The sequence below is a fragment of the Hyperolius riggenbachi genome, chromosome 7, assembly GCF_040937935.1.
Source record: "Hyperolius riggenbachi isolate aHypRig1 chromosome 7, aHypRig1.pri, whole genome shotgun sequence".
NCBI classification, from domain to species: Eukaryota; Metazoa; Chordata; class Amphibia; order Anura; family Hyperoliidae; genus Hyperolius; species Hyperolius riggenbachi.
Genome location: NC_090652.1, coordinates 77374814 through 77396563, shown reverse-complemented (window position 1 = coordinate 77396563; position 21750 = coordinate 77374814). Strand labels below are relative to the sequence as shown.

Here is a 21750-nt window from a genome sequence, read left to right as displayed (position 1 = left end):
TCAGAAAAAGGGTGGAGCCACAGCCAATCAGATTTATTTTATTTCAAAGCAAATTATTGATGCCAAAGACCGGAAAGCTCACAAACTTGGTCATTAAGTAATTTTGTGTTAGAAAAAGTGGGCGGAGCCAACACCAGCCAAATAGTATTTGGCAAATACATACCTGGGCAATGCCGAGTCTTCAGTGGGCGAAGACAAACACAAATTTCACTGGGAAAATGTAAACTGCAGCCATTCTTACACTATTAATTGTAGGGTTCTAAAACTTTGCACAGTTGGTCACTGGGTGACTAGGATTATTATTCAGAAAAGTGGGTGGAACCTACAAAAAACAATCACAATTCACCTATTGATTTTCAAGGCAAATATTTAATTGCTACCATTTTTGCACTGTTAATGGCACAAGCTTCAAACCTGGTACAGTTGATCATTGGGTGACTGGGGTTAAATATTTAGAAAAGGGGTGGGGCCACAAACAGCGAATCAGATGTGTTTCATTTCAATGAAAATTATTCATGCCAAAGACCACAAATCTCACAAACTTGGTCAATTGATTATTGACAATTGAGTGTTAGGGTTAGAAAAAGTGGCCAAAGCCAACAGCAGCCAAATACATACCCTGGAAACAATAGGACATCAGTGGGTGGAGAAAAACACAAATTTCACTGCCAGAATGTAAACTGCAGCCATTCTTACACTGTCTGTCAATGGCAGGGTTCTTAAACTTTGCACAGTTGGTCACTGGGTGACTGGGATTAATATTTAGAAAAGTGGGTGGAGCCTACAAAAGCCAATCAAAATACACCTATTGATTTTCAAAGGAGTGGAGCCACAGCCAATTAGATTTATTTCATTTCAATGCCAATTATTGATGCCAAAGACCACAAAGCTCAAAAACTAGTTCATCATTGAGTAATTATGTGTTAGGATTAGAAAAAGTGGGCAGAGCTAACACTAGCCAATAACATACCCGGGCAACGCCGGGCGACCAGCTAGTATATATATATATATATATATATATATATATATATATATATATATAATATATATATATATATATATATATATATATATATATATATATATATATATATATGAGTATACTACCTAATAAAGAACAAGTGTCCCAGCGTCTGTCCCTGTGTCAGTGCTTTGCGCTACTGCGCATGTCAAGCACTGACAGCCGTTGGGACAAGACGCAGGCACAGGGCCAAGGAGCAGGGCAGACGCGTGCATGACGGGCAGGCACGTGCATGCGCGATGGGCAGGCATGCGATGCTGCGGCGAGGACTGGCCTAGAGCCCGTTTTTAAACGGGCTTAGGTCTCCTAGTGTTATATATTACGGTATTGTTTTGATGTTAATGTTATGTGATGTTTATTATCATTTATTGTTGAATTTTACATTGTCATTTTATACTGTGACCGGGGTAGCAGAAAAAAGGGGCGCCGGCTGAGGGTGGATGAAAAGGGCGCCGCCATAGACTTTAATGCAATTATCGTTAATATGGCTAAAAAAAGCAGAAAAAAGGGCACCGCAATAAATATCATTAACAACATTAGAACAAGTTTTTATCATATTATTTTGTTTGTATGTGCAGATTTTACGTTATCAAAGATTTTATCGTTTCTATGTGGAAAAGGGAGTTTTTCTGCAGCGGGAGTGGTTAGGGTTAGGCACCACCAGGGGAGTGGTTAGGGTTAGGCACCACCAGGGGGAGTGGTTAGGGTTAGGCACCACCAGGGGGAGTGGTTAGGGTTAGGCACCACCCGGGCTGCAGTTTTAGGCAACACCAGGGGAGGGTACTGTGTGAGAGTAGGGCTGGGTTAAGCTGTATTGTTGTATTACGTAACGATTTTTAACATTAATATCTTTACATTATTATTAACCAAGTTTGACAACGATGTTTGTCGTTATTAGATTTCGTTATCCACAGGCGCCATTTCGTTATCCAGCCGGGCCCTTTTTCCAAGGCACCCTTTTTTATGCACGCTTGAGTGGTATTAATAAAATTAGTATCAATAAAAAAACCGGTTTCAATTATATTCAGAAGTGTTTTGGAATATGTTAAAAGGAGGTTGATCACAGTTAGCATTGGTAGGTTGGGACTAAGGGAAGGGTGGGGATAGTGTAGTTAAGTGGGAGAATGTGAACACTGCAGGGTCAAGTATAAACAGAGTTTGAAAATGCTTGCTACCCATTGAGTTGTATTGTAAAATAACCAAGTTCCCAGGACCTTACAGTACATCATAATCAAGGAAGATGGGACCTATGAAGTAGTGTTGGGCGAACAGTGTTCGCCACTGTTCGGGTTCTGCAGAACATCACCCTGTTCGGGTGATGTTCGAGTTCGGCCAAACACCTGATGGTGTTCGGCCAAACCGGTCGGCCACATGGCCGTTCGGTTTGGCAGGGAACGTTCGGCTAGCGCTGTGATTGGCCGAACGGGTCACGTGGTTCGGACCCGAACGCGCTCTGATTGGCCGAACTGTCACGTGGTTCGGGTAAATAAATACCCGAACCACGTCATATCTCCGCCATTTGTCTGTGGGTTTAGCTTTGGGTAGGCAGGCAGGGTAGTTCGCGCCCCAGCCACGCTAGCCAGGGTCCCCCCAGTCATTGTGTCGCTGCTGGGAATAGTAGTACACCGCTCGCTCAGCCACACTATATAGCATTGTGTTTACTGCCACTCTGTGTACCTCGTTCAGCCACACTATATAGCATTCTGTTTACTGCCACTCTGTGTCTGCTGGGAATAGTAGTACACCGCTCGCTCAGCCACACTATATAGCATTGTGTTTACTGCCACTCTGTGTACCTGGCTCAGCCACACTATATAGCATTGTGTTTACTGCCACTCTGTGTCTGCTGGGAATAGTAGTACGCCGCTCGCTCAGCCACACTATATAGCATTGTGTTTACTGCCACTCTGTGTACCTCGCTCAGCCACACTATATAGCATTGTGTTTACTGCCACTTTGTGTCTGCTGGGAATAGTAGTACACTGCTGGCTCAGCCACACTATATAGCATTGTGTTTACTGCCACTCTGTGTACCTCGCTCAGCCACACTATATAGCATTCTGTTTACTGCCACTCTGTGTCTGCTCCAGCATGTTACCTGTGCAAAGAAACATGACATTTTCCACATTTAAAAGACAGTTTTTCCTTTGAAACTTTACAATCAATTTTCTCAAAAACTATAAGCTCTTTTTCAAATATTTTTTTTCCTCTTGTACCCACTCCCAAGGTGCACATACCCTGCAAATTTGGGGCATGTAGCATGTAAGGAAGCTTTACAAAGCACGAAAGTTCGGGTCCCCATTGACTTCCATTATGTTCGGAGTTCGGCGCGAACACCCGAACATCGCGGCGATGTTCGGCGAACGTTCGCGAACCCGAACATCTAGGTGTTCGCCCAACACTGCTATGAAGCAGTGGCGCAAGTATAGGAGAGCAGCCCATTTGACTGCAGCAGGGACCTGAGGCATGGAAGGGGTGGGGGGGGGGGGGGGAGATCAGATTCCACAGAATTGAAATTTCCGCCTCTCTCATCAGGAATCGGCAATTCCAGTCGGAACTTGGAAATCAGATTTCTGCCGAAATCGGATTTACCGCAGCTGAGTAATTTTGGCCAAATCACAGAACTTGGACCAATCAGATTGGACCAAGTCAGAGAATGCAGACTATTTCCGCGATAGTCGGATTGCTGTGGTAATTTTAGACTAATCACAAGACTCACATACTACCAAGTCTTCCTGAATTTTGTGATTGGCTTAAAAATTTCCGTGATATTCTGATTACCGCAGATAAATTCTGCATTCTCTGATTGATTCAGTACTTCCTAGTCAAGTATTAAGCCAATCAGAAAATGCAAAAAATGACAAAAAAAAAAAAGACTTCTGGGAAATCGGAAAAACTGAAATTGTAATGGCCGGAAATGGGAATTTCCACTAAATCAAAAATTGGCATTGCTGACCATCTCTATCCAATATTCCAGATCACTTGTTTTGCGGCATGACAAAAGGGCGCCGTAAAAAAGAGAAAAGGGCCCGGCTGGATAACGAAATGGCGCAGGTGGATAACGAAATCTGATAACAATAAACATCGTTGTTAAATTTGGTCAATGATAAATACTGTTGTTAAAACAGGAAATAATAATAAAAAGATATAAACGTTAAAAATCGTTACATAATTCAACAATACAGCTTAACCCAACCCTACTCTCATACAGAACCCTCCTCCAGTGGTGCTTATTCCTAACCACCCCCCTTATTGGTGCCTAACCCTAACCACCCCCCCCCCCCCTAGTGTTGCCTAAAACTAACTGCCGCCTGGGTGGTGTCTAAACCTAACCACCCCCCTGGTGTTGCCTAAAACTAACCGCTGCCCAGGTGGTGCCTAACCTTAAACACTCTCCCTGGTGGTGCCTAACCCTAACCACTCCCTCTGCAGAAACACCCTTTTACACATAGAAACGATTATATCTTTGATAACGTAAAATCTGTACATACAAACAAAATAATATGATAAAAACGAATGTTGCAAGCTTCTAAAACGATAACATACTTCAAAAACTTTAATGCGCTAATGTTGTTAACGATATTTATCACGGTGCCCTTTTTTCTGCTTTTTTTCCCCGTATTAACAATAATTGCATTAGAGTCTATGGCAGCGCCCTTTTTGTCCACCCTCTGCCGGCGTCCTTTTTTCCTGCAACCCATGTTTTGGTGGCTACACTGATTATGGATGTGAAGATCCTGGTGGCCACACTTGTTTGATGGCCTATGGAAGATGGGCCCCCAGGGCCGCGGGCTATGAGGGTCACCAAGACAAAGGAAGGGTTATGAACATTAAAGTTTTGACTGGGAGGCCCCATGATTTGTAGTTCTGCCCCTGCTGTTACACAGTTATTTGGGTTGAAAAAAGACATACTGTACGTCCACCGAGTTCAACCAGAAGTCCTGAATCACTGATTGCCACTCTTTTACATAATCAGTATTCACTGATATACAATATGGTTAAGTACATGTGCCACATTTGCAGATTGAGAATGCAGAAGAGAATATTTATTTATATGTGAACACATCCCATTTCAAATAGGACTATATTAGCCTTGAGGTTAGTCAGGAGATAATATTTCTGCAGCAGTCTATCCATCTCAGCATTTTGTGCGCTTTTGAGTCAAATGTGACAGTTATAACATCGTGCGTTCCTCCTCTGTCGGACTAATAATGTACCCATTGAAAATAATGTAAACATCAGACTCATCGTTGTATAACGCATTCTCCCGCTCTCGTTTGAACATCCTCACCCACACCTCGTCCTTTTCCTTCAAAGTAAGCATTAAACTTTGGCTCTGCATGATGCTACGGTCACTTGGCTGTGCGTACAGAATAGCTATCTCCTGTTCATTCTTCATGATGTGAAGATAGGTCTCCTTCAGGTTCCAAGTGTGGACGTTTAGGTTGAAGAAATAGACCCCAGGAACGTAGCAGACAAAGGTTCCCGAGAACATGTTGAAGTGGCTGTAAAGGTTCACAAATTCGGTGTCGAAGATAACTGTTTGGAAATAGTCAGTGCTGTGGAGTGATTTGCGGCGTGCGACTGAGAAAGCAGAATACTGAACTTTGCAAGAATTCCCTGGTGGACCTACTTGACCTTTCTGACCTTTCAAGCCCTGAGGTCCTAGTAGTCCTCTCTCACCTTCCTTTCCTGAAATTCCAGGAGGACCTTTATCTCCAGGATCACCTTTGTCACCTGTAAAAAAATGTTGGAACACAATGAGGTTAAAATTAATAATCATATTAGTTGACAGAAGCAAAACGGGTCAGCACCACCAAGGGTATTTAAAGCTCAGTAAAATGTATTGGTGAAAAAAAGGTACATGACAATTGCAGCTGCAATTTTCATGTACCGTTTTTTGCGCTGCAATTGTCATGTACATGTTTTTGCCCTGTAATTGTTATGTACCTGTTTTTGCAACAATAAATGTAATTGAGCTTTATATACCCTTGGTGGTGTCGACCCATTTTGCTTCTGTTGGATTTGGTCTCTTGCTGTACTGGAGCGCTGCTCTAGGCACACCAAGAACGAGAACACAGTGTACACATTCTTTATGTTATTCAGTTTCTCTCCAGCCTGATAATGGCAGCTTGTATTCAACCCTCCTAGCAGCAGAGGGAATTAAAGGACAAACTGTTATAGAACTGTTTGTATTTTATGCACTCCAGTTGCAGAAAAAGCATTTTCAGATGCCTTTAGCATAAATGAAATATACATTAGGGCAGAAGCTGTGATGAGCCTGTTCACTGCATTCAGAATAATATCTATTTTCCCCTCTGGTGTCGCAGTTTCTTTCAATCGGGTATAAACGGACCAGGTCTAATAGACGCCTTCGCTAATTTTCAGTAATCAGGCACCCAGGCGGTCATTTAGGCACTTTCTGGTCGGCTACTACATAATATTTAATAGTTTTAGACATTCGGCTACAACGTTTAGTCTTTTGGGCATGCAACTACTACTTCACTTCCTCTGATAAATTGGTCTATCCTTCATATCTGGTGTTTTCGAGCTACACGTGTTATAGGTGTGAAGATTATGTTGTCCTGTCCACACTTGTTTTATGAGCCTTGTGAGATGGGCCCCCAGGCTGTGAGGTTCATAAATGGTTTGCAAGGGAAAGGGTGTGAACATTGGGTGGCCCTGCCAAAGTTTTACTGGGGAGGCCCATGATTAATAGTTACGCCCCTGCCTCTAGTTGTCCACTAACGGCATAAACAAAGAAACTGACTGGCAGCATCTATTGGCCAATCAAACCATAACCTCTCTTCAGAATCACAAACAGAGTTTATGCTTTAGTTTATGCTTTAGTTTAGGCAAACCTTATTAATACATCATCATTTTCAGCCCACCAACTCATAATTGTTATCACTGGATCCAGAACCACCAAATTATTACTGGCCCAATCTCACTCAAGTAGTAGAGATGGGCGTCGCCATTCACTTGTAGAATAAGGGGATGCACAGATATGGGGCTTGATTCACTATGCTGTGCTAACCTATTTAGCATGCCCAAAGGCTTTGGGTGTGCTAACTAGGGTGCTAAGTACTTAGCACGCACCAGTGAAATTTAGATCGTGCACAAAGTCCTGCGCGCAAAACGTTGCGTGCACGCAGCGCAGTGCGCGCGAAACGTCGCATCGCGGTGTGACAAAAATGGCGCACCCAATGCATCTATAAGGTCGCATTGGGTGCGACCTTAACATTGCACTATGCGACGTTAAGGTCGCACCTAATGCGACCTTATAGGTGCATTGGGTGCTCCATTTTTGTCGCACCGTGATGCAACATTTCGTGCGCACCATGCTGTGCGTGCGTGAGGGCTAGTTAGCGCGACCAAACTGACTTTAGGCGTGAAGAGGGACTTTTTCACAACTAACAGTTAGCACCGCTTTGTGAATCAAGCCCATGTTCTCCACCACCACAGTCACAGCTAGTACATTCAGGGCCGGATTTAGGCCAAGGCCACCTAGGCCATGGCCTAGCGCACCACAGGAGCAAGGGCACCAAAGCAGCATACTAAACTGGTGCAGAATTTGCAAGCTTGCAAATGCTGCAATGCAGGGAGATCAGGCGAATGCCTGACCGTGGTACTCTGCTGCTAGCCGCCTGTGCAGCAGCCACCTCTCTGTGCATGTTTGCATTGTGGTTGGAGGCTATGGACTTGGGCAGCATTGGAGACGGAAAGGAAGAGGAAGCTTCTGAACTGGAGACGAGTGGAGAAATGAGTGACACTGATGGCTGCTGCGGTGTGAAGGTGAGCTGGCTACCTATACTGATGGGGGGGAGGGATTAAGGGAGTCAACTGGCTACCTATACTGGACGGAAAGGGGGGAGGGGTCATCTGGCTACCTATACTGGGGGGGGGGGGTGTTATCAGGCTACCTATACTGGTGGGAAGGGGGGAGTGGTCATATTTTCCATACCTATACTGAAGGGGGGTGGCTGATGACAGTGGCCTAGGGTGGTAAAGAGTACAAATCCGGCCCTGAGTACATTATTCTGCACCACCAAGGCCTGTGTGAAAAAGCCCTTAATTCCTCAACCTATACCATTAGCCTCTGGCATTACAGTAAAATAAATGCTATTCCAGCAAACCCCCTCATTGATTAAATTCAGAACCTTTATCAAATCCCTGGCCATAATCATCATGACCCACCCTCAGACAGCACCCATTAATGCTGAAGCAGAGAGAGGAGGAGGTCAGGTCATGTGACTTTCCTTTGCTACTAAAAAGCTGTGAGCTTATACATTATAATGCACACAGTTCACATGTTGGCATTTAAGGACAATGACTGTATCACTAAAAATTGTAAAATGTAAAACACATACATACTGTAGCTTGCACTGTGCTGCCTTAGCGATAGCAAGCATTCAGTCAGGTACAAGACAGGACTATGGATTGGAGCGTAACTAGTAGCAACCGCAGCTCACAGTCACGTCCACAAAAGCAGAGCAAGCAGGCTAACAACAGTCACCAGCAAGCATCCACCCAGGCAAGACTACAGGATAGAACGTAACTAATAGCAACTGCAGCCTACAGTTACGTTCCCAGAAACGAGAGTAGCAGGAATACTACAGTCACCAACGTGGTGATGGCAGAATCCAAACTATCTGGATAATGGACTTCACTGACACGCCGCGGATGCAGCGAACATCCATCAAGCATGGAACTGGGCAATACACAATAATAAGAAAAATAACAAATGGTTCAACTAACGGATAAATATATATTAGCAAGTCTGCATATATATTTATCAAGAACTAGCTAAAGCACAATAAGGTCGCATAGAACTACAATAACAGAACTATACAAAGTAACAAGGTGCCCAGTAGATCAGCGTACTGACCACTATGACGGGCGGGGTATAAAATGGGAGGCAGACTTTTATGCTGGCATCAGCCAATGGATGCAGGTATGCAAATCTCTACACAGCTGAATGGTAATCACTCAATCCTGAGCTGGCTTGATTACCATTTGCTAGCTGGCTGTGAATGCAAAAGACTTCCATAAGAAATCCATGCAGTATTATGTAACACCATGCATGCAGGAAATCCAGGGCTATCTGGCCGCAGCTCAGCTGCAACAAGCAATTGGTGAAATGATGACAGCATCCTGAGCTGCCCAGAACTGCAGAGCGATTGCAAATGACAATGAGACCCATTACAAATGCATAACCGAATGCAAGCAGATAAGCCAGAACTGTCTGTTTGCAGCTCTATTGCAACGGACAGAATACGCTACGGGAGGGATCCTTACAATAATTTTCTTTTTCTTCTGTCGTTGTCACTTACAGTATGTAGAGAAAATCTGTCAGATCTGAGGGAAGCTGACATTTTTGTATAGATTATTTCCAGGGAGTGCTTTGGTAAAGAATAAAGTTATTTATTACTGAGAATCTCCCATGAGTAGCTGGACTAGTTCAAAATCTGTCAGATCTGGCAACTTTTTACTACCTACTGTAAGTGACAACAACATAGCGGAAAGACATTTATAGTGCATTTCACTCTAGGATAAATGTACATTTTATATGTACTGTATGATTTGTAAAATTTTAACATTTTCGCAATAGTCGTCCTTTAAAATGATCCCGAGCCGAAGCTCAGGTACAAAATCAGATGCTTACCTTAAGAGAGGGAAGCCTCAGGATCCTATTGAGGCTTCCGTTGCTACTCCTTGGTCCCCCGTTGCTGAGCGCGGCCATCCGGAAGATCAGGGACAATGCAATGTTGCTAATCACATCGGTGCCGCGCAGCACCTCTTCCTGGTTTAGAATGAGGCACAGGGAATGGTGCGGAGGTGACACAGAGGCATGCCCTTTAGATGGAAACATGCCTCTGTGTCCTATTTGTCCCCACTAATCTGCCTTGGGTATGGGTACACTTTAAGTCCTGTGTATTAAAGAGAATCTGTATTGTTAAAATCGCACAAAAGTAAACATACCAGTGCGTTAGGGGACATCTCCTATTACCCTCTGTCACAATTTCGCCGCTCACCGCCGCATTAAAAGTAGTCAAAAACAGTTTTAAAAAGTTTGTTTATAAACAAACAAAATGGTCACCAAAACAGGAAGTAGATTGATGTACAGTATGTCCACACATAGAAAATACATCCATACACAAGCAGGCTGTATACAGCTTTCCTTTTGAATCTCAAAAGATCATTTGTGTGTTTACCTTCTGTGCCCTTCTTCTCTCATGCACTGAACATTACAGGCTTCCTGCAGACAGCTCTGCCTGTGCCTGTGTTTGTAATTCCTTAGTATGTGTCAGCCAGCTACTTTCACAGCCTAACAGAGGAGGATTTTTATCCAGCTCTCTTCTATCACTGATAAGATAGCAGAGAAGCTGCTGGCTTATGTAAATAAAACACACACTGGAGTGTGCATAGAGGAACAGACCAGCACGGAAGAGTTGGCAGCCTTCCAGACACAGGCCGACAAGTCTGACAGGGGAAAGATACATTGATTTATTACATAGACCTTGATAGTACAAAGTGCTGCAGTGAGCCAGAACAGATTAGAATAGGTTTAGGAACTTGTAGCATGGTAGAAAAAACGTTGTAATTTTTGTTACAGAGTCACTTTAAAGAGAATCTGTACTCTAATATTCTTACACTAAAAAGCATACCATTCTATTCCTTATTTTCTCCTGTGCCCCTCTGTGCTGTTTCTGCCACTCTCTGCTGCAATCCTGGCTTGTAATTAACAGTTTTAGGCAGTGTTTACAAACAAACTAACCAGCTTGTAATAGGATCACATATACAGAGTGTGTGAATCATTCAGAGTGTGCAGGGGGCCTGCAGAGGGTGTGTATCGCTTCTATCCAATGACAAGCAGCCCTGCACATTCCACACATTCAAAGCCTTAGCCCGACAGACACGACAGAGGAAAGATACATTGATTTATTACAGAGACAGTGTAATTAGGAAAGGCTGCAGTAAACCCCAGCACATTAGAACAGGCATAGGAACTCATAGGATAGAAGAACTAAGGCTGAAAAAATTGTTACAGAGTCTCTTTAAGCTTTATTAGGGAGATTACAGATCCTCTGAAGGGAGACTACTGGTAACTTACCTTTGAGAATGGTAATATCTATTCGTGGCTGGACCCTCGGCAATGGGTACATCGCATACTCCTTTATTTTGCTCTTTTTTGGAGTCTCTGCTGGTGCCTCTGACGCTCCACAGCAGCGGACGCAAGAGGGGTTCCCAACTTCCTGCCATAGAAAAGTTCTTGGTGCCGCCGCCTCAACACACATGATGGACATAAAGGTGATGAGCGCTTGAAAATGCATTACAGGTTCCCTTGAATTTTCTGTAAAAAAGAAAAGTACAAATCAAACATCTAGAAAGCAAATTAACTAAAACTACTGGAAATTATTAATTTTCTAGACCAAACTGAAGTGACACAGCTTGGATCTACACAAAAAGTTTGTGACATTCTTTTGTATTACTTCAAATGTACTAGATGGAGGCTGTAAGATAATGCGATAAACATAAGTATATACAGTTACATCTTGCTTGTGTTCTCTTTTTTCTAAGTAAGGATTAATAGTGACCCTGATCTATAAATCCGTTTTTCAGAAAACCATGATGTCTGTAGTGTCATATTCAGTCCCTTATAACTAATTAGAGGTCATAAAACTTGTGTGTGTGATTCACACCTTCTGCGGATTCTCTTCAGCTCCCCCTCTGAGCTAGTCCTTTTACTGCCTCCCTGTCCCCCTCCAGATTTAAAGGATCACTATAATTTCTAAAAAATAAAACTAAAAAAGATTTATACTGGAAAGAATGCTAGTGGAAGGGATAGTGAAGGGTTAAGAATTAGTTAAAAAAATAAATCCCACTGCTGTTTACACATTAACTTCCGCATGAATGTGAGAGCTCTTTACCGACAGAGGACAGCTGGTATCTGCCTGGCTAAGATCAGGAGGAGACAGTTTTACTGCTAGCTGAAATGCCATTAGCAGCCCGCAGTACAGTCTAATAATCTTAGCCAGGCAGAATTAAGCTGTCCGTCAGTAAAGAGCTGTCACATTCACACTGTCCTGAATGTGTAAACAGAAGGGCGATTTATTTTTTAACTAATTCTTAACCCTTCACTATCCCTTCTACTAGCATTCTTTCCAGTATAAATCTTTTTTACTTTTATTTTTAGAAATTTTGCAATAGTGGTGGTCTTTTAAATTGAAACTACTATGCCTGGCATACAAATCCATCCACCATACCTCCCCTTTGTACATCTTGGATCTTATCCAGAGATACTCTAACCCACTCTCTCTCCACTCCTCCAATACTTAATGAATGCCCACCCCTCACATCTCTTTCTCACTCACAAGGCTTCAGGACTTTTCCAGGGCAGCCCTACTCTATGGAACTTCCTCCAGCCATCATGCTTATCCTCACCTTCAATTCAGACTCATCTGTTTACCATTGCTTACCTGACATTTTCATAGTTTCAACTCCCTCCCTTGAACATACACCCCACCCCTATATGTCCATCTGTGGCTCCCCTTATATTGTAAACGTGTTTGGTAGGGCCCTTCTCCCTGCTTCGTCTGCTATATTTATTCTTACATTGCAATCTGTACACAGTAGTTGTACACCATTGTTTATTGTGGTTACATCACTATTTTGTGTACCATTGTTTAATGCTGTAACGTCCCTGTTTAATAGTGTTTAATGTTGTAATGTCTCTGCTATCTTGTGTACAGCACTGTGTAATATGTTGTTGCTTTATTAAACAAATGATTCTGTGTGGGGGTTGACTAAACCTGAAAAGCAACAATGAATGCAAGTGAGACAGTTAAACAATTACACCTAGATGTTAAAGGGACCTTGAGCAGTGCACGAAACTCAAAATTGGGACTTATCTGGGGCTTACTCCAGCCCCCATAGCCCGCGAGGTCCACCGGCATCCTACTGGCCTCTTCCATGGTCCCGCTGTCTGGTCCGGTAATCCAGTGACTTCAAACCAAGTTGTTCTACATGCTCCCGAAATGTGTGCCATCATGCTGGGTGCCATCAGCCTCCTGCGCATGCATAAACACTGTACCGCCCATGTGCAGGAGGCTGACAGCACCCGGCGTGATAACGCAGCTGGCACGCTTATGGAGCGCGCACGGGCAACTTGCTTGAAAGTCGCCAGATTGCCGGACCAGACAGCAGGACCACTGAAGAGGCCAGGAAGATGCCAGGAGACTTCAAGGGCTTCGGAGAGCTGGAGGAAGCCCCAGGAAAGTCCCGATTTTGATTTTCATGCACTGCTCAGGGTCCCTTTAAACAAACAAAAAAATAAGAACATGGGACAAAGTCATGTTTGGCATTACTTCTATAGAAGCAGTGTTTTATCTCACTAGTTTATTTTCACTTCAGGTTCACTTTAAGAACTTCATTAACAAGCAACATATTCTAATAGGCAAGATGACTCTATTCAGGAAGTTGGCCTGCCATCAGACATTTGCTGAGATTGTAATCCCTGACTAAACACGAGTTCCCTTTCAAACCACCGGTCTCCTGGATTTTCGAGAAATGAAAATCCACAGATCAGAAGTGCAGGTTTACAACCATCATGTTCTCCAATAGATGATTCAGATATTCCTGTGTGGTCATCTGCTCCTCCGTTCCTGCCATGACTTTCCAAGGAGAAGACGCAGCCAACACAATGGCTTGGATGCCAAAGCCAGCTATAGATGAGGCAACCAGCAGTCTACTGTGTGATGTCTTTGCTCCATTGCTACACGTGGCTTGTTTAATGATGTCTGAAACAGAGCTAAAAATTACTGACTACCAACTCAGCAAGAATCAACGGGGAAAAAAAGTTCCTCAAAGGGAAGGATCTGACCAACACTTATAAGTGACAGCCACATGTCAGAAGATCAACTGTACATTGAATGCAAAAGTATTTATCTTTGGACTTTAAACATATTGCTACTTATTCAATTCACTTTTATCCCAAGTTTCCTCCTAGGTGATATGTTCACCTAGGCTGCAGTGGCTGGATAGTGTACTGGCAGGGCTGGATTTTCCACGAGGCACAGTAGGCACATGCCTACAGGCGACTGATAATGGAAAGGTCATGACTTCTGATGTGCACAGAGCTGCAGGAGCCTGTGGTTCCTTCACACTGCTGCCATTTCCCTTCCTCTGCAGGAGAAGACAGCATTCACCCAGTGATCACAGCAGCCACAGCTGACACATTAAGCTGAAAGTTTGCAAACTGTAGCTCGTTGATCAGACCCTATGTCTCAGTAATGGTCTGAGTGATATTATAGGTTGTGGTGACTCCTCTCACATTTCTTACTTTCTTTGTTTTCAATAAGTGGACAAACAACACCAGAGTACAGGAACTTCACATATTTCCCTACAGAGCTATGACCTCATTTGCAGATGCTGAACTATATTTCACTTTGGTAAGACAGCTGCTGACAATTACATTTTGCTTTATTTTATTTTTTCTACTACCCAACCCTGCAGATATTGTATAATATTGTGCCCTCCCCAACCTCTGCTCCATAGTTGACGTCTCTTCCATATTTACAGTCAGGGCTAGCCTTTGATCCTTGCTCAGGGTGCCACATAGTCACATAGTCAGGGGCTGGCAGGACGTCTCCTTCCTGTTCTCAGTGAGTTGTTACTCACCTCTCAGTGTCTAGAGTCAGAAGCTCTCTACCAGCTGCTCCTCCAGTGTCCTGTTTCCATAGCTACTGGTGTCACTGCTCATGTGACCCTCCTGAATTACTGGGGGCACATCTGGCAATTAATACTGGGAGGGACCGCATAATACTGAGGGCACATCAGGCTATCTAATCTATTTAAAAAGACTGTATTAAAAAAAAGTCCCCTGTGGGGTACTTACCTCGGGAGGAGGAAGCCTCAGGGTCCCATTGAGGCTTCCCCATCCCTGTTGCTGCAGGCAATGCAGCGCTGGCTCCCCTGAAGCCTCCCGGAATCTTCCCCCGACAAGCCTGACAAAGTTTGATATATTTACCTCTTCGGGATCCAGACACAGTAGCGGCTCTTTGTTCGGGCTAGGTGGACATAGCCAAGCCCGATCATATCCGCTCTACTGCGCAGACACAAAAGGACTCGCGCCTGCGCAGTACAGCGGATCGATCGGGTTTGGCTATTTCCACCTTAACCCGAACGGAGATCCGCTACTGCGCCTGCACTGGATCCTGGAAGGTAAATATTTACATCGCCGCACTTCGGGGGGCTGTTGCTTGGACAATGGATGGACAGAGAAGAACGGGAGATCGTTAGGATCCAGAAGCTTCCCTCTCCTGAGGTAAGTACCACCAGGGCTATTACATGGATAAATAAATAAAAGAATATTGGTTGTAAAGTTCACAGTTCCATGTGGATCTAGGTACTTAAACCAACAAGATCCTTTTTTGCGTGTGCGCTCTATGCTGGGTCCAGCAAGCACCCAAGTTCAATCTCTAGTTTGTATATAGATAGCGCTCCACTTCCGATCATATATCACTCTCCTCACTTAGTGGAAAAAATCCCCTTAGGGACTGCACTCCCCCCTCAGGTGTGACCACTGCTAGATTGGTCAATAGTCGCTTGTTGTTCTCCTTGGCTGACTGCCCGATCCTGGGATGTGATGTCTTCACTGTACAGGCTCCACTGGTGAATAGTATCGATGTTCCTCAGATGAAATAAAACCTCACATAGTGTGACACCGTAAGTTAAAATCACTAGTTTATTATAAATGGGTACTCACAAACGTGTGTGCATTACAGGGCATAGAGTATTGACGGGCTCTCCCCCGTCCCTCTCCGGATAGGCTCGCCGGTAAGCTCCGTCAGCGCCGCTGTAGTTCTTCCTGACCGTCCTGTTATCTCCACCCTACGCGTTTCATCACGTACGCGTGACTCATCAGGGGCGTGTCTAGCTTCCAGGACGTCAGGTGTATTTGTATGGTTCCAGGGGTATCCCCCCTCCTCCGTGCGCAGTTGGTGCGCCATTTCCCGGCGACATCTATTTCCTGGTGTGTAGAGAGCGTCATGCGCTCCATTCAGCGGAAGTGGTCATCCCTCAGTGCGTTCTAGTCGTCGCCTAGGTGACCGTGTGCGTACCAGTGCAGTTTGCGCCGTTGTCTACCACTAATGACGTTTGCGCTCCACCCGTATGAGCTTCATACTAAAAATTCCACAAGTTTAAAGCCGCATTAGAACACACTTTCAGATAAGGGGAAAGCCCGTTTCACATAGTATCTTAGTGGCATTACCTTATGCATAATCAAATGTTTCCCTATCCCCCATACATCTTTTGATTGCCATCTTGTTGCTATATTTCGTATGGCATTTGTTACAAAAACTAAATTTGCTCGATGTGCAAGGCATATCAAGTCACTAGGGTTTATATCACATATTGAACAAATGCACTAAATGGAATTAAACATAATAATAAAAATAATAACATAAAATAGATAAAGTAAAATATACGGAATACATCACATGTATATAAAATATATTACACCCTTCTACAGTACACCTCTATTGCACAGAGCCCTACTCATGGTATTCAACTATTGGCAATATAACAATTGAGATCTATCTCTACATTACATTCTAACTCATGGATGTTAGCAACATCCAACATAGCAACAAGATGGCAATCAAAAGATGTATGGGGGATAGGGAAACATTTGATTATGCATAAGGTAATGCCACTAAGATACTATGTGAAACGGGCTTTCCCCTTATCTGAAAGTGTGTTCTAATTCGGCTTTAAACTTGTGGAATTTTTAGTATGAAGCTCATACGGGTGGAGCGCAAACGTCATTAGTGGTAGACAACGGCGCAAACTGCACTGGTACGCACACGGTCACCTAGGCGACGACTAGAACGCACTGAGGGATGACCACTTCCGCTGAATGGAGCGCATGACGCTCTCTACACACCAGGAAATAGATGTCGCCGGGAAATGGTGCACCAACTGCGCACGGAGGAGGGGGGATACCCCTGGAACCATACAAATACACCTGACGTCCTGGAAGCTAGACACGCCCCTGATGAGTCACGCGTACGTGACGAAACGCGTAGGGAGGAGCTAACAGGACGGTCAGGAAGAACTACAGCGGTGCTGACGGAGCTTACTGGCGAGCCTATCCAGGGAGGCACGGGGGAGAGCCCGTCAATACTCTATGCCCTGTAATGCACACACGTTTGTGAGTACCCATTTATAATAAACTAGTGATTTTAACTTACGGAGTCACACTATGTGAGGTTTTATTTCATCTGAGGAACATCGATACTATTCACCAGTGGAGCCTGTACAGTGAAGACATCACATCCCAGGATCGGGCAGTCGGCCAAGGAGAACAACAAGCGACTATTGACCAATCTAGCAGTGGTCACACCTGAGGGGTGAGTGCAGTCCCTAAGGGGATTTTTTCCACTAACTGAGGAGAGTGATATATGATCGGAAGCGGAGCGCTATCTATATACAAACTAGAGAAGTACCACCAGGGGACTTTTTTAATTACAGGATTTCTTTAATACTAATATCTAGAGGTATACCTGTCTACCTACCACCTGCCCCTGCTGAGAACACATTCCTCTCGGTAGCAGCGTTGCATCTTCGTCAGCGGGGTGGACAATATCTGGAGGGGGGCACCAAAGTCTAGTTTTGTTCAGAGAAGCCTGCCCTGTTTACAATTTTGATCTTTGTCTGCAGGGGTGGTGGAAATCGCAGGGGGCACGACAGTCTAGTTTTGCTTGAGGGTTGTGAAACCTAAGGCCATCCCAGTTTACAATTCTGAAAGAAACAATATGAACTAGAAGATACACGTGCCCCCGGAGGGGCGTAACTACAAATTATGCCCCCTGGGGGCCAATCTTGCAAGCATCAGGACTATCAGGACCATTACACCCATAACATGTGTAGCCACAACAACTGATCTGGAGTATTGGAGGGAGGAAAGGTTTAGTAGTTGCCCCCCCCCCCCCCACACACACACACACACAACTCTGGCCCCCCTGCAGTTGTAGGGTCTGCTCCCCTGTAGTTACGCCCCTGCCTGGAGTTGATAAGATGACAATCATGGTTGTAAATGTGATATTTACAACCATGGCACGGCTTTATAGCTGGCACAGCTATAAAGATATTCCTATTATGTAGAACAGTGTGTTAATAATTATAGAACGATCTTCTGCTGCTATCACTGACACAAATGCCAAGAGAACACAGCAGTCTCACTGACCTGAGACAAAACCGTGTTCCTCACTAATTGCAGTTTTGTCGGTTGAATAAATATTTAAGAGACTGCCTGCTATGGTTTAAATAGTCCACGGACAAAAAAAACAAAAAACCTTTCCTTTATACATAAATCAGTATTTGCCCAAAGCAGTCGCGGAGCTGGTTTGCAGGAGCAGACTTGAAACACCGTCCAAGCGCTATAGCCGGAGGACAGTGCTCTTTCACATCTCATCTGCTTTCAATCAGGTCTTCCAAAACAGCATCCTTCATTCCTGGCGAATGACGCTCACAGGCATCCGCAACATTGCACGCTCCTAAGGCAGCGGCGATGTTCCCGACCTGGGAAGAATAAACCGCAGGCCTCTGAGACAGGTGTGCACCTCCTGTTCAAAAGTCCACTTCACAAGAAAAGTTATGGAAGAGAAGTTTGGAAAGAAAACGCTCTGCGGTCCCCTCTCTGCATGTGGCACACGAGCTGGATAGACGAGGATTAAACAGAACAGGTTGTAGCTCACTTCCAGTGCTTTCCTTACAACGTGTGCAGAAGATGTGAGGGATGATGGGCTTTGACAAGTGACTTCAGAAGGCATGCTGCTTTCTGCGTTTTTGCTGCCGGTAATTTTTGGATGTTTGATAAAAGTACAAGTAAAGTACAAGTAAAGTACGAAGCAGGAGAAAGTGCAGAGGATAAAGTTTGATGAACGTGAAAAAAGAACTCTTTCACAACTACAGAGAACAAAACAAATATTGTGTAACGTTATAAACGTTATGGTCCAGGCAATAGCCATAGCAGCCATAGCAACTGCTATGGGCCCTGGAGATTAAGGCGTCCAGGTGGTACTTGATGTGTTCACTATTAAAGCTGAATGAAACCCTGCATTTCTTCTTTGCTCTAAAAAATTATTTACAGCATATTATATACTACCACCATTTTTTTTTACTAGAAGCGCAATTAACTAGTTAAACACAGGACTTTCCCTGTAGGGAAAGCGCATCCGAACTGTAGATAACATTATCTTGTGTTAACTTAATTGTATCAAGTGAGGAATGTGACACATTCTCTGACTGTGCAGACTCTCCTGAACACAGACAGTCACTCAGAAAGCATTTCTGCATACATTACAAGATGAATAAACCAGTTATGAATAAAGTGCAAAGTCAGCTCTCAGAGCAAAAAAATTGTACTTTGCGAACTTGTAATTTCTAAATGAATAATAATACCTTTGCACAAAAGCAAATATGATAACCGTATGGCATATAAAAAGTAGAAAAACATCTTTTTATTGAATATCGTGTCAGAGTTTTATACCGCTTTAACTTTCCTTTTTCTCTCTACCCTCCGACTTTGCCTCAGTGCCCATGGACTATACACAGTGTACATTGCATGGGAATATAAATTGCCCAAGTCAACTTATATCCATAGGTTAGGGGCAGGTGGCATTGTTCAAAATTGCCTAGATCAAAAGGCCCTATGAAAATATTGCCCATTAGCCTCTAGCTACACCCCCGGCATAGTCATTTAATTTAGACAAGCACCAGCTGTCCGGGAAATCCTAGAGGTGATTTATTACCATCATGCATTTATATAGTGCTACAGTATATAGTCATGTCACTGGCTGCCCTCAGAGGAGCTCACAATCTAATCCCTACCATAGTCATTGTGTGATGTCCTACCATATTATTATTTGATCATATATAGGAATTGTCAGTGAGATGCAAATCATTTTGAACTGATGTAGGATTATGCAAATTTTGTATGCAGGTTGTAAAGGGACCAATGGAATTCTACCTCAGCAGGATTTGATTGATCATTTGTATACATAATTTGCATAATGCTGCATCAACTCGAAATTAATTGATTTTCATTGACCATCCCTATTTATATAGCACTAACATATTCTGCAGCACTTTACAGAGTACATAGTCATGTCACTGACTGTCCTCAGAGGAGCTCACACTGCAATTCCTAATATTAGTCGAATATCCTACAGTATTATTAACATGTATGTATATAGCATTGACAACTTATGCAGCACTTTGAAGGGTACATACTTATGTCACTGACTGCTGTCAGAGGAGTTTACAATCTACTCCCTAACATAGTCATAGTCTAATGTCCTATCATACAATTATTATATATTTATATAGCACTGAGATATTCTAACACTTTACGGAGTACACAGTCATGTCACCTAATGTGCCCAGAGGACCAAACAAACTTGCAAACACAATCTGGACTTAAATTAGCACCACTTTTTAAAAAGTTACAATATTTTATTAATCATAACAAAACTGCAGATAACAAATTCATGGAAAAAGAGTTCTTAAAAAAAATCTCTTGGCATAAATCCACACATACAAACGTATGCATTTCACAGCAGGGCTGGCTTTTGCCCTGAGGGACCGGAGTGCTTGCACAGAATGCCACAAAATAAGGGGTGCTCTGGTGTGGGCTTAAGTCCCTGTTCACCACTAAACAGCATGAAGCCCCACCCCCAAAATGCAGTGAAATTCTGCCCCCAAACCCTATGAAGCTTCGCCAGCCCCCCTGCTGCCCACAGGTGCCGGTGGTGTTGCAGAGCTTGGAGGGACTGGAGCACAGCACGGTTACTCACCTCTCAGCATATCAACGCCAGAAGTTCTCGGACAGCGTCCCGTCTCCATGGCTACAGTAGTGTCACTTTTGGGAGACACCATTGAGGGGTGCATGAAAAAAGGGACGCTAGGAAAAAAGGGCCCGGCTAGATAATGAAATGGCGCCGGTAGATAATGAAATTTCAATAACGATAAACATCATTAACAAAATTGGTTAACAAGAAATATGGTTTTAAAACAGATGGGAGTTGATAACGAAAATATATTAACGTTAAAAATAGTAAACGTAATTCAACAATACAGTATAACCCAACTCTACTCTCACACAGAACCCTCCCCTGGTGATCCCTAAACCTAACCCCTCCCCTGGTGGAGCCTAACCCCAACCATCCCCTGGTGGTGCCGGACAGTGTCAGACTGGGAGGTGGAAAAACTGAGGAAATCCACCTGCTGGCCAAGCAGCAGAAACCCTGTGTTATCTCTCCCAATAGAAACCTGCAGCAAGTCTTCACTGTGAGCAGCTACACAGGATTACTGCTGCTTGGCCAGCAAGTGAATCTACTCAACTTTTCCAGCTCCCAGTACGCCCGACGGAAGCAGCAGATTTGGGCGCATGAGCAGGGGCGCCTTTACCTACTGACCACCCAGGCAGCGGCTTGGAGCGGCTTTGATGGGGAAGGCGCAATAAATTACTGTCAGTCCAAGGGGAAATAAAAATTCCTGTCCTGAAAGACCGTTGTAAGGGACTGGAGAGAAAAAGATTTCCTTCTGTTTTAAGAAGGAAAATTACACCAAGCTTTGCTTTTTTAGTAGGAGGGCATTTGGTTCCTTTTATCCCCCTATACATTCCTAGTAGCTTGGGTCACCCTGAGCTGCTTGGTTACTCT

The 21750-nt window shown here is 43.8% G+C and overlaps 1 protein-coding gene across 5 annotated transcripts in view; it reads right to left on the bottom strand.

Moving 5' to 3' along the window:
* Positions 1 to 5057: 5057 nt before the first annotated feature.
* C1QTNF8 (C1q and TNF related 8) overlaps positions 5058 to 21750 on the bottom strand; it is a 53436-nt gene continuing 36743 nt past the window's right edge. For 3 of the 5 annotated variants that reach the window (XM_068246693.1, XM_068246694.1, XM_068246697.1), the window contains 2 exons: positions 11136 to 11375; positions 5058 to 5758 (listed from right to left, as the gene is read on the bottom strand). In XM_068246693.1, the coding sequence (XP_068102794.1) occupies positions 5196 to 5758; positions 11136 to 11355 (783 nt within the window). In that variant the 5' untranslated portion in view covers positions 11356 to 11375 and the 3' untranslated portion in view covers positions 5058 to 5195. The other 2 variants (XM_068246695.1, XM_068246696.1) reach the window with 2 other exon arrangements.